The 20,726-nt window shown below is 41.7% G+C and overlaps 1 protein-coding gene across 4 annotated transcripts in view; it reads right to left on the bottom strand.

Moving 5' to 3' along the window:
• Window positions 1-16,437: 16,437 nt before the first annotated feature.
• The window catches only part of SH3D21 (SH3 domain containing 21), a 129,174-nt gene continuing 124,885 nt past the window's right edge, over window positions 16,438-20,726 (bottom strand). For 3 of the 4 annotated variants that reach the window (XM_073665911.1, XM_073665910.1, XM_073665909.1), the window contains one exon: window positions 16,438-17,792. Coding sequence is in view for 2 of the 4 variants with exons in the window: in XM_073665910.1 (XP_073522011.1) it covers window positions 17,754-17,792 (39 nt within the window). In the remaining 2 variants the exon portion in view is untranslated. The remainder of the gene's footprint in view (window positions 17,793-20,726) is intronic. The other variant, XR_012287174.1, reaches the window with a different exon arrangement.

Genomic DNA, 20,726 nt, shown 5'->3' on the forward strand with positions numbered 1-20,726 from the left:
AAAAATGTAACTTTTTGACCCCAATTTTTTTTTATTTTTGCAAGGATGATAGGAAAAAATGGACCCCATAATGTATTGTGCAATGTCTCCTGAGCATGCCAATGCTACATATGTGGGGGAAAACCACTGTTTGGGCGTACGGCAGGGCTTGAAAGGGAAGGAGCGCTTTTTGACTTTTTGAATGCTAAATTTGCTATAATAATTAGCGGACGCCATGTTATGCTTGGAGAGTTCCTGATGTCTTAAACAGTGGAAACCCCCACAAGTGACACCTTTTTGAAAACTAGACACCTCAGGGAACTTATCTAGATGTGTGGTAAGCACTTGAACCCCCAGGTGCTTTACAGAAGTTTATAACATTGAGCAATAAAAATAAAAAATTCACATATTTCCCACAAAAATGTTTTTTAGCCCCAAATTTTGCATTTTCACAAGGGTAACAGGAGAAATTGCACCATACAATTTGTTGTGCAATTTCTCCTGAGTAGGTTGATACCCAATATGTGGAGGAAAACTACTGTTTGGGCGCACAGCAGGGCTTGGAAAGGAAAGAGTGCCATTTGACTTTTTGAATGCAAAATTTGCTGGAAAAATTTGCGGGCGCCATGTTGCATTTGGAGAGCCCCTGATGTGCTTAAACAGTGAAAAAAAAACACAAGTGACACTATTTTGGAAACTAGACCCCTCAAGAAACTTATCTAGATGTGTGGTGAACACCTTGAACCCCAGGTGCTTTACAGAAGTTTACAGCATTGAGATGTGAAAACAAAAATTTCACATATTTCCCATAAAAATGTTTTTTATCCCCAAATTTTGCATTGTCATAAGGGTAACAGGAGAAATTGCACCGTACAATTTGTTGTGCAATTTCTCCTGAGTACGCTGATACCCAATATGTGGAGGAAATCTACTGTTTGGGCGCACGGCAGAGATCAGAAAAGAAGGAGTGGCAGTTTGGAATGCACGGGGCAGTGCTATGCTATCATTCCTCAGCGCCGTTAAAGAGCAGCGCTGAGGATTAAGTGCCCTTAATGACCGCCATTAAAAGGCTTATCATCGGTCGTAAGGGGTTAAAAATTATAGGAAGTATAAGAAATAACAAAACAAATAAAAATGTTAAGTTTCAAATTGCTTATGATAATCCGTTTCCCTTGCCCTTTTCCTTACCTATGTTTTTATCCCTCCCTACATATTTTTCTACACTATACTCCCATTTATTCTTTCTCTCCTCTCTAATAAGAAAATATTGATGTGTTACTATGTAATTGTACTATGTTTAAAATTAAATAATAAAAATAAATTTGAAATAGAAAGATTCACTACTAGTGTTGAGCGAGCACTAAAATGCTCGGGTGCTCGAAGCTCGGGCCGAGCTCGCCGTGATACTCGGATGCTCGACCCGAGCAACGAGCCCAATGTTAGTCTATGGGAGACTCGAGCATTTTTGCGGCGACTCCCCCGGCAGTCTTTTAAAAGCTTAACAAGTGCCCAAAACGATAGTGACAGTGCTCAAATGACATGGGGACAGCATGGGGATAAACCCAGGAAGCATTTCTGACCCCCAGGTCACTGCTGTCAACAACGTGGTCAGAGGTATTAAGCCACTTTTACAGGCTCACAATAAAACGTTCAAAAGCGAAAGTGAAAGTGCTTTCCTGTGAAATATGTTAAGGATAGTGTTGAGCGATACCTTCCGATATCAGGAAATATCGTATCGGATTGGATCGGACCGATACCCAAAAAGTATCGTATATCGCCGATTCCGATACCGGAAACCAATGCAAGTCAATGGGACACAAATATCGGAATGAAAATAAACCCTTTCTTTCCTTGTAGGTTAATTCTACATGAAGTAAAACAACTAAGAATAATGTAGAATGTATTACGCGAAAAGCCGGCAATTCATCAGCGGCATACACCGGTACCCGACAATTTACAACAGAAAGAATAGAGCTTTACACATAGATTAGATAGATAGAAACATGTCAGTCACATATATATGAAGTACAGTGACAGTGTTGCTTACTGTACTTGTCATTTAGTGTAAAGGATTTATTTAAAAAAATAATTGTGTTTTCATGCACCATCTCTTTAAAAAAGCCGGCCGGCAATTCAGCTGTGGTACCCAACAATTTATAACAGACAGAATAGAGCTTCACACATAGATTAGATAGATAGAAACATGTCAGTCACATATATATATGAAGTACAGTGACAGTGTTGCTTACTGTACTTGTCATTTAGTGTAAAGGATTTATTTAAAAATATAATAGTGTTTTCATGCACCGTCTCTTTAAAAAAGCCGGCCGGCAATTCAGCATCTGTACCCGACAATTTAGAATAGAAGGAATAGAGAATCATACATAGATTAGATAGATAGAAACATGTCAGTCACATATATATGAAGTACAGTGGCAGTGTTGCTTACTGTACTTGTTATTTAGTGTAAAGGATTTATTTAAAAATATAATAGTGTTTTCATGCACTGTCTCTTTAAAAAAGCCGGCCGGCAATTCAGCAGCGGTACCCGACAATTTAGAATAGAAGGAATAGAGAATCATACATAGATTAGATAGATAGAAACATGTCAGTCACATATATATGAAGTACAGTGATAGTGTTGATTACTGTACCTGTCATTTAGTGTTAAAATAAAGGATTTATTTAAAAAAAAATTGGCATGGGGTTCCCCGTAATTTTAGTCTCTAGCGGAGGTTAAGCAGACGGCTGGGGCAGATGTTTGAAGCCTGGGAAGGGGGTAATACCCACGGAGCTTCCCAGGCTACTAATATCAGCCCCCAGCTGAATACCTAGCCTTTACTATCTATTAAAATGGGGGACCCCCTCAAAAAAATGACGTGGAGTCCCCCCTAATTTAATAGCTAGCAAAGGCTAGGCAGACAGCTGGGGGCTGATATTAATAGCCCAGGAAGGGTGCCATGAATATTGGCCCCCTCCCAGGCTAGAAACACCAGCCGTCAGCCGCCCCAGAAATGGCGCATCCATAGGATGCGCCAATTCCGGCCCTTAGGCTTGCTCTTCCCACTGCCCTGTAGCGGTGGCAGTGGGGTAATAGGGCTGGGGTTGATGTCAGCTTATAATGCCAGCTGACATCAAGCCCAGGTTAGTAATGGAGAGGTGTCTATAAGACACCCCCATTACTAACCCCATAGTCAAAGTTAAAAAAAAAAACACAAACACCCAGAATAAAGTCCTTTAATTGAAATAAACACACAATTCTTTATTGTTCTAAATTAAACTCTACTTACCATCACGCCCATTCCAGCTGAAGCCAACGATCTCCTGCAATAAAAGAAAAATAATAAAGCAACCTCATCCTTACCTTTCCATGGTTCCCAGGACAGCTTCAGCTCTGCTACATCGAGATGACAGGCTGGACCGCAGCAGAACGCTGCCATCCAGCCTGTCATCCCGCAGACACTGAGAAGCGCAGGCATGCTTGCGCTCCTCAGTGTCTCTCTGTGACGGCATAAAGATGAGCCGAGGTCATGTCCAATGAACTCGGCTCACCTCATGCACGTCACTGACAGCGTGGGAAAATTCTCCTGCACTCAGCGCTTCAGCGTGAGAATTTTCCCACGCTGTCAGTGACGTGCATGAGGTGAGCCGAGTTCATTGGACATGACCTCGGCTCATCTTTATGCCGTCACAGAGAGACATTGAGGAGCGCAAGCATGCCTGCGCTTCTCAGTGTCTGCGGGATGACAGGCTGGATGGCAGCGTTCTGCTGTGGTCCAGCCTGTCATCTCGATGTAGCAGAGCTGAAGCTGTCCTGGGAACCATGGAAAGGTAAGGATGAGGTTGGTTTATTATTTTTCTTTTATTGCAGGAGATCGTTGGCTTCAGCTGGAATGGGCGTGATGGTAAGTATAGTTTAATTTAGAACAATAAAGAATTGTGTGTTTATTTCAATTAAAGGACTTTTTTCTGGGTGTTGTGTTTTTTTTAAATACTTTACTAGAAATTCATGGTGGTCATGTCTAATATTGGCATGACCCCATGAATTTCGGGCTTAGGGCCAGCTGATAATGCCAAGCTGGCCTTAACCCCTTTATTACCCAGTGAGCCACCGCACCAGGGCCCTGGATGAGTTGGGTACAGCGCCAGAAGATGGCGCTTCTATGAACGCGCCATTTTCCGGGGTGGCTGCGGACTGCAATTTGCAGCGGGTGGGGCCCAGAAAGCTTGGGCCTCCCTGCGCTGTGGATTCCAGCCCCCAGCTGCCTAGTTGTACCTGGCTGGACACAAAAATAGGGCGAAGCCCCATGTATTTTTTTTTTAATTATTTCATGAAATTCATGAAATAATTAAGAAAAAAAGGGCTTCCCTATATTGTTGTGTCCAACCAGGTACAAATAGGCAGCTGGTGGTTGGGGGCAGCCCGTTCCTGCCTGCTGTACCTGGCTGGACACAAATATAGTGCGAAGCCCCACGTCAATTTTTTTTAAATTATTTCATGAAATAATTTTTTAAAAAAAGGGCTTCCCTATATTGTTGTGTCCGGCCAGGTACAAATAGGCAGCTGGTGGTTGGGCGCAGCCCGTTCCTGCCTGCTGTACCTGGCTGGACACAAATATAGGGCGAAGCCCCACATCAATTTTTTTTTAATTATTTCATGAATTTCCTGAAATAATTAAAAAAAAATTGACGTGGGGCTTCGCACTATATTTGTGTCCAGCCAGGTACAGCAGGCAGGAACGGGCTGCGCCCAACCACCAGCTGCCTATTTGTACCTGGCCGGACACAACAGTATAGGGAAGCCCTTTTTTTCTTTATTATTTCATGAATTTCATGAAATAATTAAAAAAAAAAATACGTGGGGCTTCTCCCTATTTGTGTGTCCAGCCAGGTACAACTAGGCAGCTTGGGGATGGAATCTGCAGCGCAGGGAGGCCCAAGCTTTCTGCCCCCCCCCCCCCCCCGGTGCAAATTGCAGTCCGCAGCCACCCCGGAAAATGGCGCGTTCATAGAAGCTGGATGCTGTACCTGGCTGGCATACAAAAATATGGCAAAGCCCACGTCAAAATTTTTGGGAAAAATTAATTAAAAAATAAATAATAATTTAGGGACTGCATCTTTATTAACTCCTCAAATGTCATTTAGTGTTAAAATAAAGGATTTATTTAAAAAAAAATTGGCGTGGGATCCCCCATAATTTTAGTCTCTAGCGGAGGTTAAGCAGACGGCTGGGGCAGATGTTTGAAGCCTGGGAAGTGGGTAATACCCACGGAGCTTCCCAGACTACTAATATCAGCCCCCAGCTGAATACCTAGCCTTTACTAGCTATTAAAATGGGGGACCCCCCCAAAAAAATGACGTGGGGTACCCCCTATTTAATAGCTAGCAAAGGCTAGGCAGACAGCTGGGGGCTGATATTAATAGCCCAGGAAGGGTGCCATGAATATTGGCCCCCTCCCAGGCTAGAAACACCAGCCGTCAGCCGCCCCAGAAATGGCGCATCCATAGGATGCGCCAACTCTGGCACTTAGCCTCGCTCTTCCACGCTGCCCTGGTGCGGTGGCAGGGGGTAATAGGGTTGGGGTTCATGTCAGCGCCAGCTGCCATGAAGCCCAGGTTAGTAATGATGGGCGTTTATAAGACACCCCCATTACTAACCTACAAAGTGTTAAAAAGAAAAAACACGCCACACCCAGAAAAAAATAATTTATTTGAAATGAAACACACAATTTTATTTAATTCTTAGTTTACTAAAAAAAAATAGTTACCTGTCCACGTTCCTGCGCTGATCTCCCATGCACAGCTGTCACATCTGGAGATGGTGACAGCTGTGCATGGCTGCTGTAAGCTAACACTGCCGGGAACACGTCCGCTCCTGGCAGCGGGAGCCACTGACTGAGGTCACCGGAGTGCATTCAGGCAGCGCAGCTCCGGAGACCTCCTTTACGGCACTGCTGTACCGTGGGAATTTCTCACGATACAGCAGGGCCGTAAAGGAGCTAACCGGAGCATCGCTGCCTGAACTCCGGCGAACCCGCTTATGCAGTGACGGGGCTGCTTTACGGCCCCGTCATTCTAGCGGCGGTAGCGGTTCAGAGCGGTCACATTCTATGTGGCTGCTCTAAACTGAAGATCATCGTGGGACACTCGTGGACTACTACGGAGGGGTAAGGATAAGGTTGTGGTTTATTATTTTAGATTTTATAACAGGAGATCGATGGCTTCGGGGAATTAGGTGTCTAAGTGAGTATAGGTGTAGTTTTTTATTTTTTACTTTATTTTAGGTGGCGATCGGCGGGGACAGGTAATGTGTAAACTAATTTATTGTAGGCAACCACTGGCCACCAATGACATGTATTTAACATTTATTGGGGACACAGTAGGGCAATTTAAATAGCAGGATCAGGCTGATGGGAACTACTGCTCCCATCGAGCTGATCCTGTTGGCACGAGTGGACGGGGGACAGACATAGGCCGATGGGAGTAGTAGTGTCACATCGGCCTATGTCTGCCTGCACTCACACACCCGCAGACATCGCACAGACACCGCGCACACCCGCAGACATCGCACAGACACCCCGCACACACTCGCAGACACACGCACAGACACCCCGCACACACGCCCAGACACCCACACACACCAATCATGACGGGCTGATCGTCTGGGAGGTGATGCTGTGCGGCCAGCCAATCACTGTAATGCCCACAAACAACATGGCTGCGGCATTACAGTGACTGGCTGGCAATCCCTGCATGTTCATTGGCTCTGTAAAGAGCGACAAACATGCAGGGCGGAGACCCGAGCTCCCGCCCGAGTAACCCGGAAATGCTCGGTGCTCGCCGAACATCCCGAGTAGCATGATGCTCGGGCGAGTACCGAGCAGTGTCGAGCATGTTCGCTCAACACTATTCACTACACATATAAATGAATTCCCTGAGTGTAATTTACAAAATTTCATGGATTTCTGCTGTGCTGACACCTTTGAGGGCTCTACAAATTCCACCGTAAAAAACAAATTGCAATCCTTTCTTCTCATCAGATATAGGGTATTACCGCATTTAAGAACGTAATAATACACAGAATACTTTTTTCTTATGAGCCATAGTAAAGATGAAAATTTTTTAGCTAAATCTACATGGGCTTGACGACTCGTCAGTTCAAGATACGGATTCGTGAACATGATCTTGGGATCATTGCAGCATCTCTACACACGGACACATCCACATTAAAGATATTACCACGACATTTTAATTTCCACCATAAGTGTGATGCCACTCTTCTTAGAATTAGAGGTATCGATTCTATTATGCTTAATATACGTGGAGGTAAAGTTGGCCAGAGATTGGCCCAATTGGAATCACGCTGGATATGGACATTGAATACGCTCCACCCAAATGGGCTAAATGAAAATATTAGTTATGTACCCTTCCTGTGATCATCCATCCCTATCGTTCCATCTCCTTCCGCCCATGCGGGTTTTGATGGTTGAACCTTGTTTTTAATTGTTTTTATTTTTTAAGTTCACATTATAATTTTATATATTTTTATGTCATCTAGGACCTTTGGTTCACTATATTGATCCGGACCTATGGAATTATCCTATTACTCTTGAAAATCCTGGCCTGCAGAAATTATTTCATCATATTTTTTATATTTTTGTCTGTTGCTGCCATACTTTACCTATGTGAATGTTGCATATAGTATATCATGTATCATGTATTATAATTTATTTAATGGTTATGTCATGTATTTTGTGCTGCATGCCTCTTGAGGTTTATGTGACATACCATTGGGATTCTTTGAATATGTTTCCATGCTATCCGGTTATTAATTGTGTGCTATTTGTACCCCTTTTTTCCTATATATCGGTAATGACTGGCTTAGGTACTACCTTTATATATGAGAACTGATTAGTTCATGTTGCTCTTATCCTTTTAAATGTGCTATCTACCAGTCATAATGATTCATTGATCTAGTCCCCTTGTGACGATTTGATTATAAAATCCTTTTTTGTGATAATTACTAAATAATTGAGGTAGGGTCTATACTTTGTGAGTCTATACAAAATAATATATGTATATGGGTGCATAAAGAATCCCTCCTTTATTGAGATGTGACCACTATACATATGTCATCTTTTGTTCTTACCATCCAATTTTCAGGTATGTGCGTGAGCATAAGTGTACAATGCCCATCACGTTTTGCTCATGTTCTCAGTGGCCTTGCACGCATGCATGTCATTTATTCCGGGACCCCTGTCGGCTCTCCGTATCTTGGGTGCTGTCTGACGTCAGATCACATGTGCCCTGCCATCGGCCATCACGTGATGCGGATGCCGACTGGCGTTCCGGTCTCCATGGCTGCGCTCTGCGTCACTTCTGGTCCGCGGTGCCGGCTGGCGCCTTTATATATCATTGCACTGCTCACTCTTTCGTGCCTCCTGACGAAGGTAAACCGAAACGCAAGTCGGGGCAGTCGCTCCACGTGTGTAGCCTTCTCTCTACATATGCCCTTGTATCTGCCTCTCTCCGGATTCCCTTGCATGTATATACATGGCTATGGTGACCATTAGGTCACTTGGTGATCACTCCTAAGTGTGTGTGTCCTATATATTTTTGTATTAAAGGTAGTCATGAACTAGATGACTTTATTCCAACTATTCAGGCTTGTGTACAGGGTCTTGTGGGTATTATACTATCTGGTATATTTATTTATATATTATCCATTCATTGATTACAACTTTATATTTGTTATTTGTACTCTTTACCTGGTAGATTTACCCAAATTGGTATATACAGTACAGACCAAAAGTTTGGACACACCTTCTCATTTAAAGATTTTTCTGTATTTTCATGACTATGAAAATTGTACATTCACACTGAAGGCATCAAAACTATAAATTAACACATGTGGAATTATATACTTAACAAAAAAGTATGAAACAACTGAAAATATGTCTTATATTGTTGGTTCTTCAAAGTAGCCACTTTTTGCTTTGATGACTGCTTTGCACACTTTTGGCATTCTCTTGATGAGCTTCAAGAGGTAGTCACCGGAAATGGTCTTCCAACAATCTTGAACGAGTTCACAGAGATGCTTGGCACTTGTTGGCCGTTTTGCCTTCACTCTGCAGTCTAGCTCACCCCAAACCATCTCGATTGGGTTCAGGTCTGGTGACTGTGGAGGCCAGGTCATCAGGTGTAGCACCCCATCACTCTCCTTGTTGGTCAAATAGCCCTTACACAGCCTGGAGGTGTGTTTGGGGTGATTGTCCTGTTGAAAAATAAATGATGGTCCAACTAAACGCAAACCGGATGGAAGAGCATGCCGCTGCAAGATGCTGTGGTAGCCATGCTGGTTCAGTATGCCTTCAATTTTGAATAAATCCCCAACAGTGTCACCAGCAAAGCACGCCCACACCATCACACCTCCTCCTCCATGCTTCACGGTGAGAACCAGGCATGTAGAGTCCATCCGTTCACCTTTTCTGCGTCGCACAAAGACACGGTGGTTGGAACCAAAGATCTCAAATTTGGACTCATCATACCAAAGCACAGATTTCCACAGGTCTAATGTCCATTCCTTGTGTTCTTTAGCCCAAACAAGTCTCTTCTGCTTGTTGCCTGTCCTTAGCAGTGGTTTCCTAGCAGCTATTTTACCATGAAGGCCTGCTGCACAAAGTCTCCTCTTAACAGTTGTTGTAGAAATGCGTCTGCTGCTAGAACTCTGTGTGGCATTGACCTGGTCTCTAATCTGAGCTGCTGTTAACCTGCGATTTCTGAGGCTGGTGACTCGGATAAACTTATCCTCAGAAGCAGAGGTGACTCTTGGTCTTCCTTTCCTGGGGCGGTCCTCATGTGAGCCAGTTTCTTTGTAGAGCTATTTGGTTTTTGCAACTGCACTTGGGGACACTTTCAAAGTTTGCCCAATTTTTCAGACTGACTGACCTTCATTTCTTAAAGTAATGATGGCCACTCGTTTTTCTTTACTTAGCTGATTTTTTCTTGCCATAATACAAATTCTAACAGTCTATTCAGTAGGACTATCAGCTGTGTATCCACCTGACTTCTGTACAACACAACTGATGGTCCCAACCCCATTTATAAGGCAAGAAATCCCACTTATTAAACCTGACAGGGCACACCTGTGAAGTGAAAACCATTTCCAGTGACTACCTCTTGAAGCTCATCAAGAGAATGCCAAGAGTGTGCAAAGCAGTCATCAAAGCAAAAGGTGGCTACTTTGAAGAACCTAGAATATAAGACATATTTTCAGTTGTTTCATACCTTTTTGTTAAGTATATAATTCCACATGTGTTAATTCATAGTTTTGATACCTTCAGTGTGAATGTACAATTTTCAAAGTCATGAAAATACAAAAAAATCTTTAAATGAGAAGGTGTGTCCAAACTTTTGGTCTGTACTGTATATGTATGTAACTATATGCTGGCTGATACATAGTGCGACCCTTATGGTGTTTAACCATTTGCACTTGGCACTTTATTCCCCTCTGTACCTGTTAAGATTGTTTAATAAAATTTGGACTTCTTTGATTATATGCTAGTGGCCTCTTATTGTCGTTTTTTCTGGTTTGGTATATTATTATAACACATTATTGTGACTAAATTTGGTAGACATGGGGAAAATCTTTCACTTATAATGCAGCTATGAATTCTTCTATTTGGTATCATGTATGTGTGCCGACCCGGCTGGGCCGCTGCGGTAAAGATACAGGGGCACGGCAGTCCGAGTGCTGGTTAAGTCCGACTGGGGCGCGCTAGTCTTTGTCAATTGTGGGGCTAATAATAAAATAATTAGAAGGTTTGTGACGCCAGTTGGGATGTTCGGCCTGGTATGGTCGGGCGCTGATGAAGATCCCTGAGAGATAGGTGGTGATGGTCAGTGCCAGATGATTAACCCTTCCCAATCAGGGCTTGCTCCCAGGGGAGTTGGAGCAGGAATGGTGCAGCAGAGAATAATCAACGCTAGATAGGGTAGTGATCAGTTTGTACCTTTTACTGAAGTTCTGCAAACAGTTCCAGAAGATTCCATACAACTCACACAGAGAGTTTAGGTCAGACCTGCACGGTGAGAACTCAGTTTCTCTGCTTTGACGTAGTGTGGTCTTCCTGCTGATAATTATACCTCTGTCACACGATTCCTTGGATCCCCAAGGGTCTAAGGTAGACAGTTACTGGATGCGTGATCCCTTCCAGCAAGCAGGCAACTCAAATCCTGTCAGAACACTTACTGCCTCTTGCAACTGTGTTCTTGATTCTATTCAGATGTTGAGCTCCTGGGCAAATGCACTCTTCTGCTCATTATATAAAGACTGAGCAGTCTCTCATTTTACCACGGACTCTGGAAGTCTCTGTGGCTCTAGGGACTGATACCTTGCCTCATGCAGCTTGTCTGCACCAGGACCTCCATGATGCTACTTCTTCTCACATACCAACTTCAGAAGCACCTCCTCCCCTCTGAGGGATCGTGAACAACTTCCTGGTTCAGGCAAAAGTGCACACCCCTCCAGTAAGGGATCGGGTACAATGTGTGGATGCAGTTTTCCCAGCAGAGAAACCAACCCTCACCATAGTTGGCAATACATATAAAAGTCTATCACATATACAGGTATTTTGTGGCACTACAGACATATGAACCACCTAAATTTATGTATAGAAACCTACAAATAAAGCAACACCACAGGGATGATTAGAAATCGTACTGGTTCTTAGCCTCCGAGGCTGCAATTTGAATCTCAGAAACCTCTAAGTTGGAGCGAAGGAACTTGCATTACATATTTTCTAATGCATTCAAATGAATCAACAACATTTGAATAAATATGCCTCGATATTTATTGAGTATATTGCACATTTTACATATCAGTTGAAGAAATAGTGCCCAAAAAAACAGGATTTTGTATAACACCCAGGGCTCTTCCCTGTAGCATCGAATCACAATTCATCTTTTACTTTTCATTATTTCTTAGAAAAACTTTCAAACACAATATTGTGTGACTCGTACTATTCAAGAGAGTTTACTAAAATATTGGACAACTATTCTTTGACCAGCATTATTGAGGGATCCAAGATATTTCATTAGATGCATTTATATACACACATTTCCTTATGACAGCTACCGAATAGGATTGTCTTTATCCAACCCTAGTGTGCTTATATAGTTAAGAGTACTTACTGTTGAAACATTCAAAGAAAAATACTGATTATGAGTAAAAAAAAAAAGTGAAAAGGGCTCCCTCCTTAATTATTTAAGGCTGTGGACAGCATGGTGGCTCAGTGGTTAGCACTGTTGCTTTGCAGTGCTGGGGTCCTGGGTTCAAATCCCACCACAGACAGCATCTGCAAGGAGTTTGTATGTTCTCCCCTTGTTTGTGTGGTGGTTCTCTGGTTTTCTCACACACTTAAAAAACATACTGATAAGGAATGTAGATTGTGAGCCCCAATGGGGACAGTGCTGATAATGTCTGTAAAGTGCTGTGGAATAAGATGGCGCTATAAAAGTGAGTAAAATAAATATTCACATGCTTGTTAGGGACTACACTCCAATCAATAAGTTTTGATTAAATCCCATTCACGTTGTGCTGGTTTTGGGGCCACACCTCTTTAATTGAGGAGTCTGCAGCAGATTTAAAATGCAAAGCTATGATACAGTTTTCAGAAAAACAGTCCTAGCACCATTTTGCTATAACTACCTGCCATCCTCAGTAACAAGGTCCTATTGTGCCATGTGAAGCAGACCTAAAGGTGGATTTGATTCTAATCACTTTTCAAAGCAAAAAAAAGAGGCCATTCCATGACCTGGGATCTTATGTCTCCCAAATACAGTTATATGAAAAAGTTTGGGCACCCCTATTAATCTTAAGCTTAATGTTTTATAAAAATTGGTGTTTTTGAAACAGCTATTTCAGTTTGATATATGTAATAACTGTTGGACACAGTAATGTTTCTGCCTTGAAATGAGGTTTATTGTACTAACAGAAAATGTGCAATCTGCATTCAAACAAAATTTGACAGGTGCATAAGTATGGGCACCTCACCAGAAAAGTGACATTAATATTTAGTAGATCCTCCTTTTGCAAAAATAACAGCCTCTAGTCGCTCCCTGTAGCTTTTAATGAGTTCCTGGATTCTGGATGAAGGTATTTTTGACCATTCCTCTTTACAAAACAATTCCAGTTCAGTTAAGTTTGATGGTCGCCGAGCATGGACAGCCCTCTTCAAATGATCCCACAGATGTTCAATGATATTCAGGTCTGGGGACTGGGATGGCCATTCCAGAACATTGTAATTGTTCCTCTGCATGAATGCCTGAGTAGATTTGGAGCGGTGTTTTGGATCATTGTCTTGCTGAAAGATCCATCCCCTGCGTAACTTCAACTTTATGACTGATTCTTGAACATTATTGTCAAGAATCTGCTGATACTGAGTGGAATCCATGCGTCCCTCAACTTTAACAAGATTCCCGGTGCTGGCATTGGCCACACAGCCCCAAAGCATGATGGAACCTCCACCAAATTTTACTGTGGGTAGCAAGTGTTTTTCTTGGAATGCTGTGTTTTTTTGACGCCATGCATAACGCCTTTTTGTATGACCAAACAACTCAATCTTGGTTTCATCAGTCCACAGGACCTTCTTCCAAAAAGAAATTGGCTTCTCCAAATGTGCTTTTGCATACCTCAGCCGACTCTGTTTGTGGCGTGCTTGCATAAACGACTTCTTTCGCATCACTCTCCCATACAGCTTCTCCTTGTGCAAAGTGCGTTGTATAGTTGACCGATGCACAGTGACACCATCTGCAGCAAGTTGATGCTGCAGCTCTCTGGAGGTGGTCTGAGGATTGTCCTTGACTGATCTCACCATTCTTCTTCTCTGCCTTTCTGATGTTTTTCTTGGCCTGCCACTTCTGGCCTTAACAAGAACTGTCCCTGTGTTCTTCCATTTCCTTACTATGTTCCTCACAGTGGAAACTGACAGGTTAAATCTCTGAGCCAGCTTTTTGTATCCTTCCCCTGAACAACTATGTTGAATAATCTTTGTTTTCAGATCATTTGACAGTTGTTTTGAGGAGCCCATGATGCCACTCTTCAGAGGAGATTCAAACAGGAGAACAACTTGCAAGTGCCCACTTTAAGTAGCTTTTCTCATGATTGCATACACCTGGCTTTGAAGTTCAAAGCTCAATGAGGTTACGAAACAAAAAAAAGTGCTTTAGTACGTCAGTAAAAAGTAGGTAGGAGTATTTAAAACAAGAAAATGATAAGGGTGCCCATACTTATGCACATGTCAAATTTTGTTTGAATGCAGATTGCACATTTTCTGTTAGTACAATAAACCTCATGTCAAGGCAGAAACATTACTGTGTCCAACAGTTATTACATATATCAAACTGAAATAGCTGTTGCAAAAACACCAATTTTTATAAAACATTAAGCTTAAGATTAATAGGGGTGCCCAAACTTTTTCATATAACTGTATGAGTAGTCATTGTGCAGATATTTGGGAATCTACAAAGGTCAGGGGTCCCATGCGATAACTATGGTGCTTATTATCATGCTGTATGATGGCAGTAGCAGTAGAAATAAATATTTCATGGTATTGGCAGTAATATTACTCTATGGTCAACACATGAAGTGTAAATGCCGATGTAGATAGTGAAAACTGAATTCAAATTGGGCTACAAGGCACTTGATTTCCAGGACAGATTAAATTTATTGTGTCAATAGTTCCCTTATGTCACCATGTGTAGGTTATGCCTTTTGTCCAAGAGGTTTGAATTCAGCTTTGATGCTATGGAGTGGCTTATTCAACTTCAATAGCATTTACAACTTAAAAAGGACCTATTACCCTATCAAAAGTGACCAGTTTTTGCTATTATATTATTCCCACTGTTCCACTGAGTGTTCAGGTTTTTTTTTTTTTAAATTGGCCTTATGTTTCTAGAGATATGGGCCTTTTTATTTAGTGGTAATTTTTATGGTCTTTAACAAGGGGGTATGGCTTACAGAGCAGCCTGAAGACAAGCCCCCAGAGACTCCTGGGAGCAACGACCCCTTGGTACAGACCATAGAAATTAGCACAAAATAAAAAAAGCCCATATCTCTGGAGTAGTGATGAGCGAGTATGTTCTGTTAAGCCTTTCAGGGAGCATGCTCGGGTGCTCGCCGAGTATCTTCAGCGTCCTCGGTGTTATGTTTTAGTCACTCAGTGATCACGATTTGCGACTGTTTGACAGCTTTAATAGATGTGAGGAATGCCTAAGAAACAGGCCTTCCTCACATGTATTAAAGCTGTCAAACAGTCGCAAATCATGAGCACTGAGTGACTAAAACATAACACCGAGGACGCTGAAGATACTCGGAAAACACCCGAGCATGCTCGTAAATCTTGAGTAACGAGCATGCTCGATCATCAGTACTCTGGAGTCATACGGCAAATTAAAAAATTCCACAACACAATACTCAGGGGAGCAATTAAATTAAAATAAAAGCAAAAACTGGCCACTCCTTTCTGATGACAGGTCATTTTTAAAGGATATCTATATTATGCTCCACGTTGCCAAATGTAACCATAAACCTAACTTAAATCTCTAATACTACTAGTAAAGGTGGAACAATCATTTGGACATTTAGGCTCTGGAGGATAGTCAGGCATGATAAACTGCACATTTATGTAGGTAAATGAAGTTATAAAGGACAAAATTCAATTTGCACTTGAAAAAGATCATCCTCTTTTCAATTAATAGATTAGAGTATACATTAGGCTCTTATCGTATACAAGACTTATAAGGCCCTAAAAACATACAATAGGTCATACATGATCTGCCAAATTAAATCTTAGCAGTAATCATTTCCAATTTCAACAGAAAAAGCGATTATCAGTACAGAAACTACAACAGTAGTTCTTATGAAGAGCCCTAGACTAGAAATGTTGGCAAAATGTGAAGTGGCCATCCATATCACCTGAACATAACACTATAGCTATGTTCATACTCCTACCAACCATATAGACCCAATCAATGCCAAAAAGATTGTCTGCACACCTATTTGGTAACTGTATAGAAGTGCAGTATGTGTTTGTTATCAAAAATGATACTCGCATCTAACCTGAGAATGTGGCCCTGCTGTGCGCTACCATTAGTGGAATGGTGGTCAGAATTCTCATTCAAAAGATAAGGAATTCTGACCACCGCTCCACGAATAGGTGAAAAACGTCAGGACCCCATTATCGAGATATACGCAATGTTCAGTGGTGGGATTTGCATCTGCAATACATTTATGGCATAAAATAGAAAGAGAAGAATGCTGGCACTGCTGGTACACCCAATTTCCAAGGAAGACAGGATCAAACAAAAATTAACTCGGACCCAATCGCCAACTCTTGAGGATAGCTTATTTTATAATAGATAAGTAGAAGAAAATAGAAAAAGAGGCACTCACCAATGGCATATCTAAAACGGTATCTTTATTGGGTCATTGGATGACAAACAGAGACATCCATATCAAATGGAATGCCATAATGTACAAGATGGGAATAGCCCCTTTAAAGGTCTTGTCCGATCTAGAATAAGAAGTCTGCAGTTACTCTGTGTGACTGCAGACTTGTGAATCCACCCAGAGCACGCACTGTGCGCTGCGTGGATTTGCCGGTGGAAACGGTGGTCAAATATGCAATATACATACTCCTGGCCATAACCCATCTAGTGGGTGCAGCCTGCTCAATACACTGGTATTGAGCAAGGCCAGGCCCCGTTTAGTCTAGTGGGTGAGACCATCTAGTCTACAAGTGTATTGAGCAGGCTGCACCCACTAGACAGGTTCTGGTGGAGACAACATCGAATCCTCGCAGCACACACAGTGCCTGCGCTGGGAGGATCCACAATTCTGCAGTCACATAGAGTGGCTGTAGACTTATCATTCAAGACCGCACAATCTCTTTAAGGTTCAGCACATCCTTTACAAGACTTCCTCAGTGCATACGTCAAACGAAAAGCATTAAAGTGATATTCACAAACCCTAAACTGGTTTGGATAAATAAAAGCTGGACTGCTTGTATGCATGAGTTTTTAGACATGAGATATATAGTGTGAGGGATAAATAAGTCACAAACTTTGTAGGTGGTAGTTGAAGTAATAGACTTTTTGAGAAATGGGCCAAAAATGTTATGTGTTATTGCCCAGATACATAGAGAACAACAAGGACTAGAAGTGTCTATATCATATGGAAGTTCAGTCCAGGGTATGAGAAGAACATCTTTCAATCATGAATCTTTAGAATCTTTAGAAAAAGGTAGAGACAATATATGTTCAACCATTAGTGCTGGGTCATGACAATGCTAATATATAAAGCAAACCACTGTAATGAGCATCTTTATAATGATACAGAACTGTGCACCAGTATCTTGCAATCACACCATATGTAAGAGTGATTATGCAAAAAAATAAAAAACATTGCCTGTAGAATAGGTAGTCATAGTTTGAACAACGTGCCAACATTTTTATCAATAAATGCCAGATCTATGATCTACTGAAGACTACATTGCAGAAAGTTTTGGAATTATATACCACAAATAATACATACAAAAAAATTCTTGGTCCAAAAAGCAAAATCAGTGGCAGTGATATTTATTCTCAGAATATGTCCAATAGTGTCCATTCCCAATGTAGTCTTCTCATTGTTAGGTTCTCCATCTTCCTGTGGTTTTGCATCTGTTTGCTGTTCTTTGTGTGCTCATGGAACCAGCCCAAGTTTTCAATGGTATTTAGGAGGAAGATAGCTTCTTGAGGTTATCAATTTCCATCTATGAAATACATATAAAGTTTAATATTATCTTCTTAGGAGTATATTTGTGACATGGCACTTATTTGCCCTCTCTTATGTGTCACTAATCTTGTGCCCTATGAGACATCAGTAACATTTTCTTTATTCACCAGTTTGGCGTTCTCTGCTGTAGATAACCTCCCTCTTCTGAATCTATGAAGGGATCAGGTATCTAACGTTATCAAGTTAAATTTACCATCTGCTAGTGGGTATTATGAAAACTGCCTCAGTCAGACAGGCTAAGGTTACATAAACCATGAGGTAACCTTGACCCTTGTCAAAGGAGAGTCAGTGTGGCATATTAAAAGGTGTAAGCGTCTGTGAGAAACAGTAAAGGGGTTAACCCATAAAGTGGCAGAAGTTTCTATTCAATTTTTTTCAAAAAAGGTTCAGAACGCAACCATTTATTGTTATTGTACTAATCCAACTACTCTATTTTCCAGTGTAAATGGCCTTTTAATCATCATGATGACTGTTCACTTGACTGTCATTGCATCTTTGATGACATAAAAATCATTATTTGTTGGCAGCGCACCTTGTCATGAAAATGGGGAAATGGCTGCCGATAATTTAAAAAAAAAGTGAAAATGGTTCTTATAATAAACAAGTGACCAACTTGTTTAGCACTAGTTAGGGGCAATTTGGCAGTATACTGTCCAAACCTCGAGCTTGAAGGAAATATCTCCCCTTGAATAACATTTTATTTGTTGGTCTTAAAAGAGGTTGTGAACTACTAGGATAATCCCTTCTTAAATATATTAAGCATAGCTATCAGTTTAAGCTGCTGTAAAGAGGGTGGCAGCGATTAGTGACCACTGATTGTTATGCCACACGAGACCCTGTGGACCCAATGCCAACCCAAGGCCGACATCCCTGGAACAGCGCTAGTGCAGGACGTGAGTATCAGTTATTTTTTTATTACAGAGAGGATTAAAGTATGTAAGAAGGGACCAAGTTAGGTAAGGGGAGAGGGGGCTGTTAGGAGCTCACCATTCTGGAAAGGAGCCTGCTTTGGTTCTGTTTGGAGTCCATCTGAAGAGTGCCGCACCCTCTGGTGACTGCAGCCAAATAGGAAGGAAAAAGGTAAAAAATCATCACATCCATCCAGAATGTAAAAAATGAATTGGAAAAACTTTATTGGTTACATGATTAAAAGATGCACCTGCATTTTGAACCAGAAAAGCGTCAGGTCGAGGTTTCTACATTTTTAATCTTTTAATCATGTAACCAATAAAGTTTTTCCAATTCATTTTTTACATTCTGGATGGATGTGACGATTTTTTACCTTTTTCCTTCCTATGTAATAAAGGGTTGTCATAGTAGTGGACAACCACTTTTATAGGGACAACATTGTGTACTGATTCATTTCTTAAAGAGTTTCCCCCTTCCAGAAAATCCTGGTTCTCGGGTCTAGTTTGTTATGAATAAACCACATTTTACTAACCGTCCCTGAGAACAGTGCTGAGTCTCCGCTGTTACTTTCAGGATCTCGTATTGGCTGCAGTGCTGTCATGTACAAAGTGCGGCAGTCAATCACATAGCTCAGTGGCTCTACCCTTGTAGACAGAATGCTCCACTCAGAGCCACCTAGCTCACTAATTCAGCACGGTAATAGGTTAGCAATGATGTGCTTGTGTAATCCAACGGATGGAGCATAAATTATAGCAAAGGAACTGCCACAGGTTTGCCCATGGGTTAGCTCTATTTAGGATTAAACTATGGTCTATTCTCGTGAAAACGTCTTCATTAAGTGACATGCCCCTCATTTATTAAAGCAGTTTTCAAATCTGCTATGGAAAAATCCATGGCCATATAAATAGCAATGCAGATGTACAATTGATGGTGATGGGAGGCAGTTTTTGTGTGGACTTTTAGATATGCACCAAAATCAATAGGATTAAAAAATCAGTGTGAACATACCCTAATAGTATGGACTAAGCACCTTAGCTCCTGCCTATGACATGTGCATGGCAGCTGGGATTTTTTGGATGATTTTCAGTCTTTGTAAACTACTATGGGGAGAATAATAGGTCCATTAACTACCATTATATCCGCATTTAGAATCCTTGAAATGGGCAGCTTATAAGTAATCTTGTGTGAATGAGGCCTAATGTAAACAAAGCACAATAAGATAATTCGAGCACCACGAGTCATGGCATGTGGTGGTTGGATGGTTTCTTGGTTTCAGTGTTGTGTGATACACTGAGAGCACAAAAGATTAAGGACACCTGTTCTTTTCTTGAAATAGACTGGCAGATGATGCTCATGATCCGCTGTGTATTTCACCTCTTAAATCCCTTTGAGTCACTGAATATGAAGGGAAAATATACGCCATGCACACTGGCATTATGTGCTCACATCTCCATTTCATTATTTGCTTTCTTTTTCGGTGGGGGGAGACAATTAAACAGTTGCAGAGATCTTTGATCACAATGGGGAGATGGATTGCCTGTGCACAGGTTCAGTCATATACAGAGTTTGACAGGTGTCAAACTAGAGGAACAACATTGATATCTGATCATTGGGGACTAGTACTGTGTACCTAGAAAATCCTCTATTGCTATACAGTGGGCCCAAGGCTCCTTAGAGCTCATATGAATGACTGAATTACAGATTTGTAAGCCGCTCTTATTACCTACATATGGAGGCACATGTGCTATTGCATGTAACATTATAGATGTAATATCTATTGAACGCGTTCTGCGCCCGGGTGGCGAGCATTTTTATTGATATATGGTCTCCCATGCTGGTATGTGCTGCCCCCATCTTGGTATTTGTGCTGCCCCCATCCTGGTATTTGTGCTGCCCCCATCCTGGTATTTGTGCTGCCCCCATCCTGGTATTTGTGCCCCCAATCCTGTTTCCCCATCCTGTTATGTGCTGCCCTCATCTCTATCCTGTTATGCATGGCACC

Source organism: Phyllobates terribilis, unplaced genomic scaffold, assembly GCF_046119375.1.
Source record: "Phyllobates terribilis strain yellow unplaced genomic scaffold, ASM4611937v1 Scaffold_2__4_contigs__length_985480577, whole genome shotgun sequence".
Lineage (NCBI taxonomy): Eukaryota > Metazoa > Chordata > Amphibia > Anura > Dendrobatidae > Phyllobates > Phyllobates terribilis.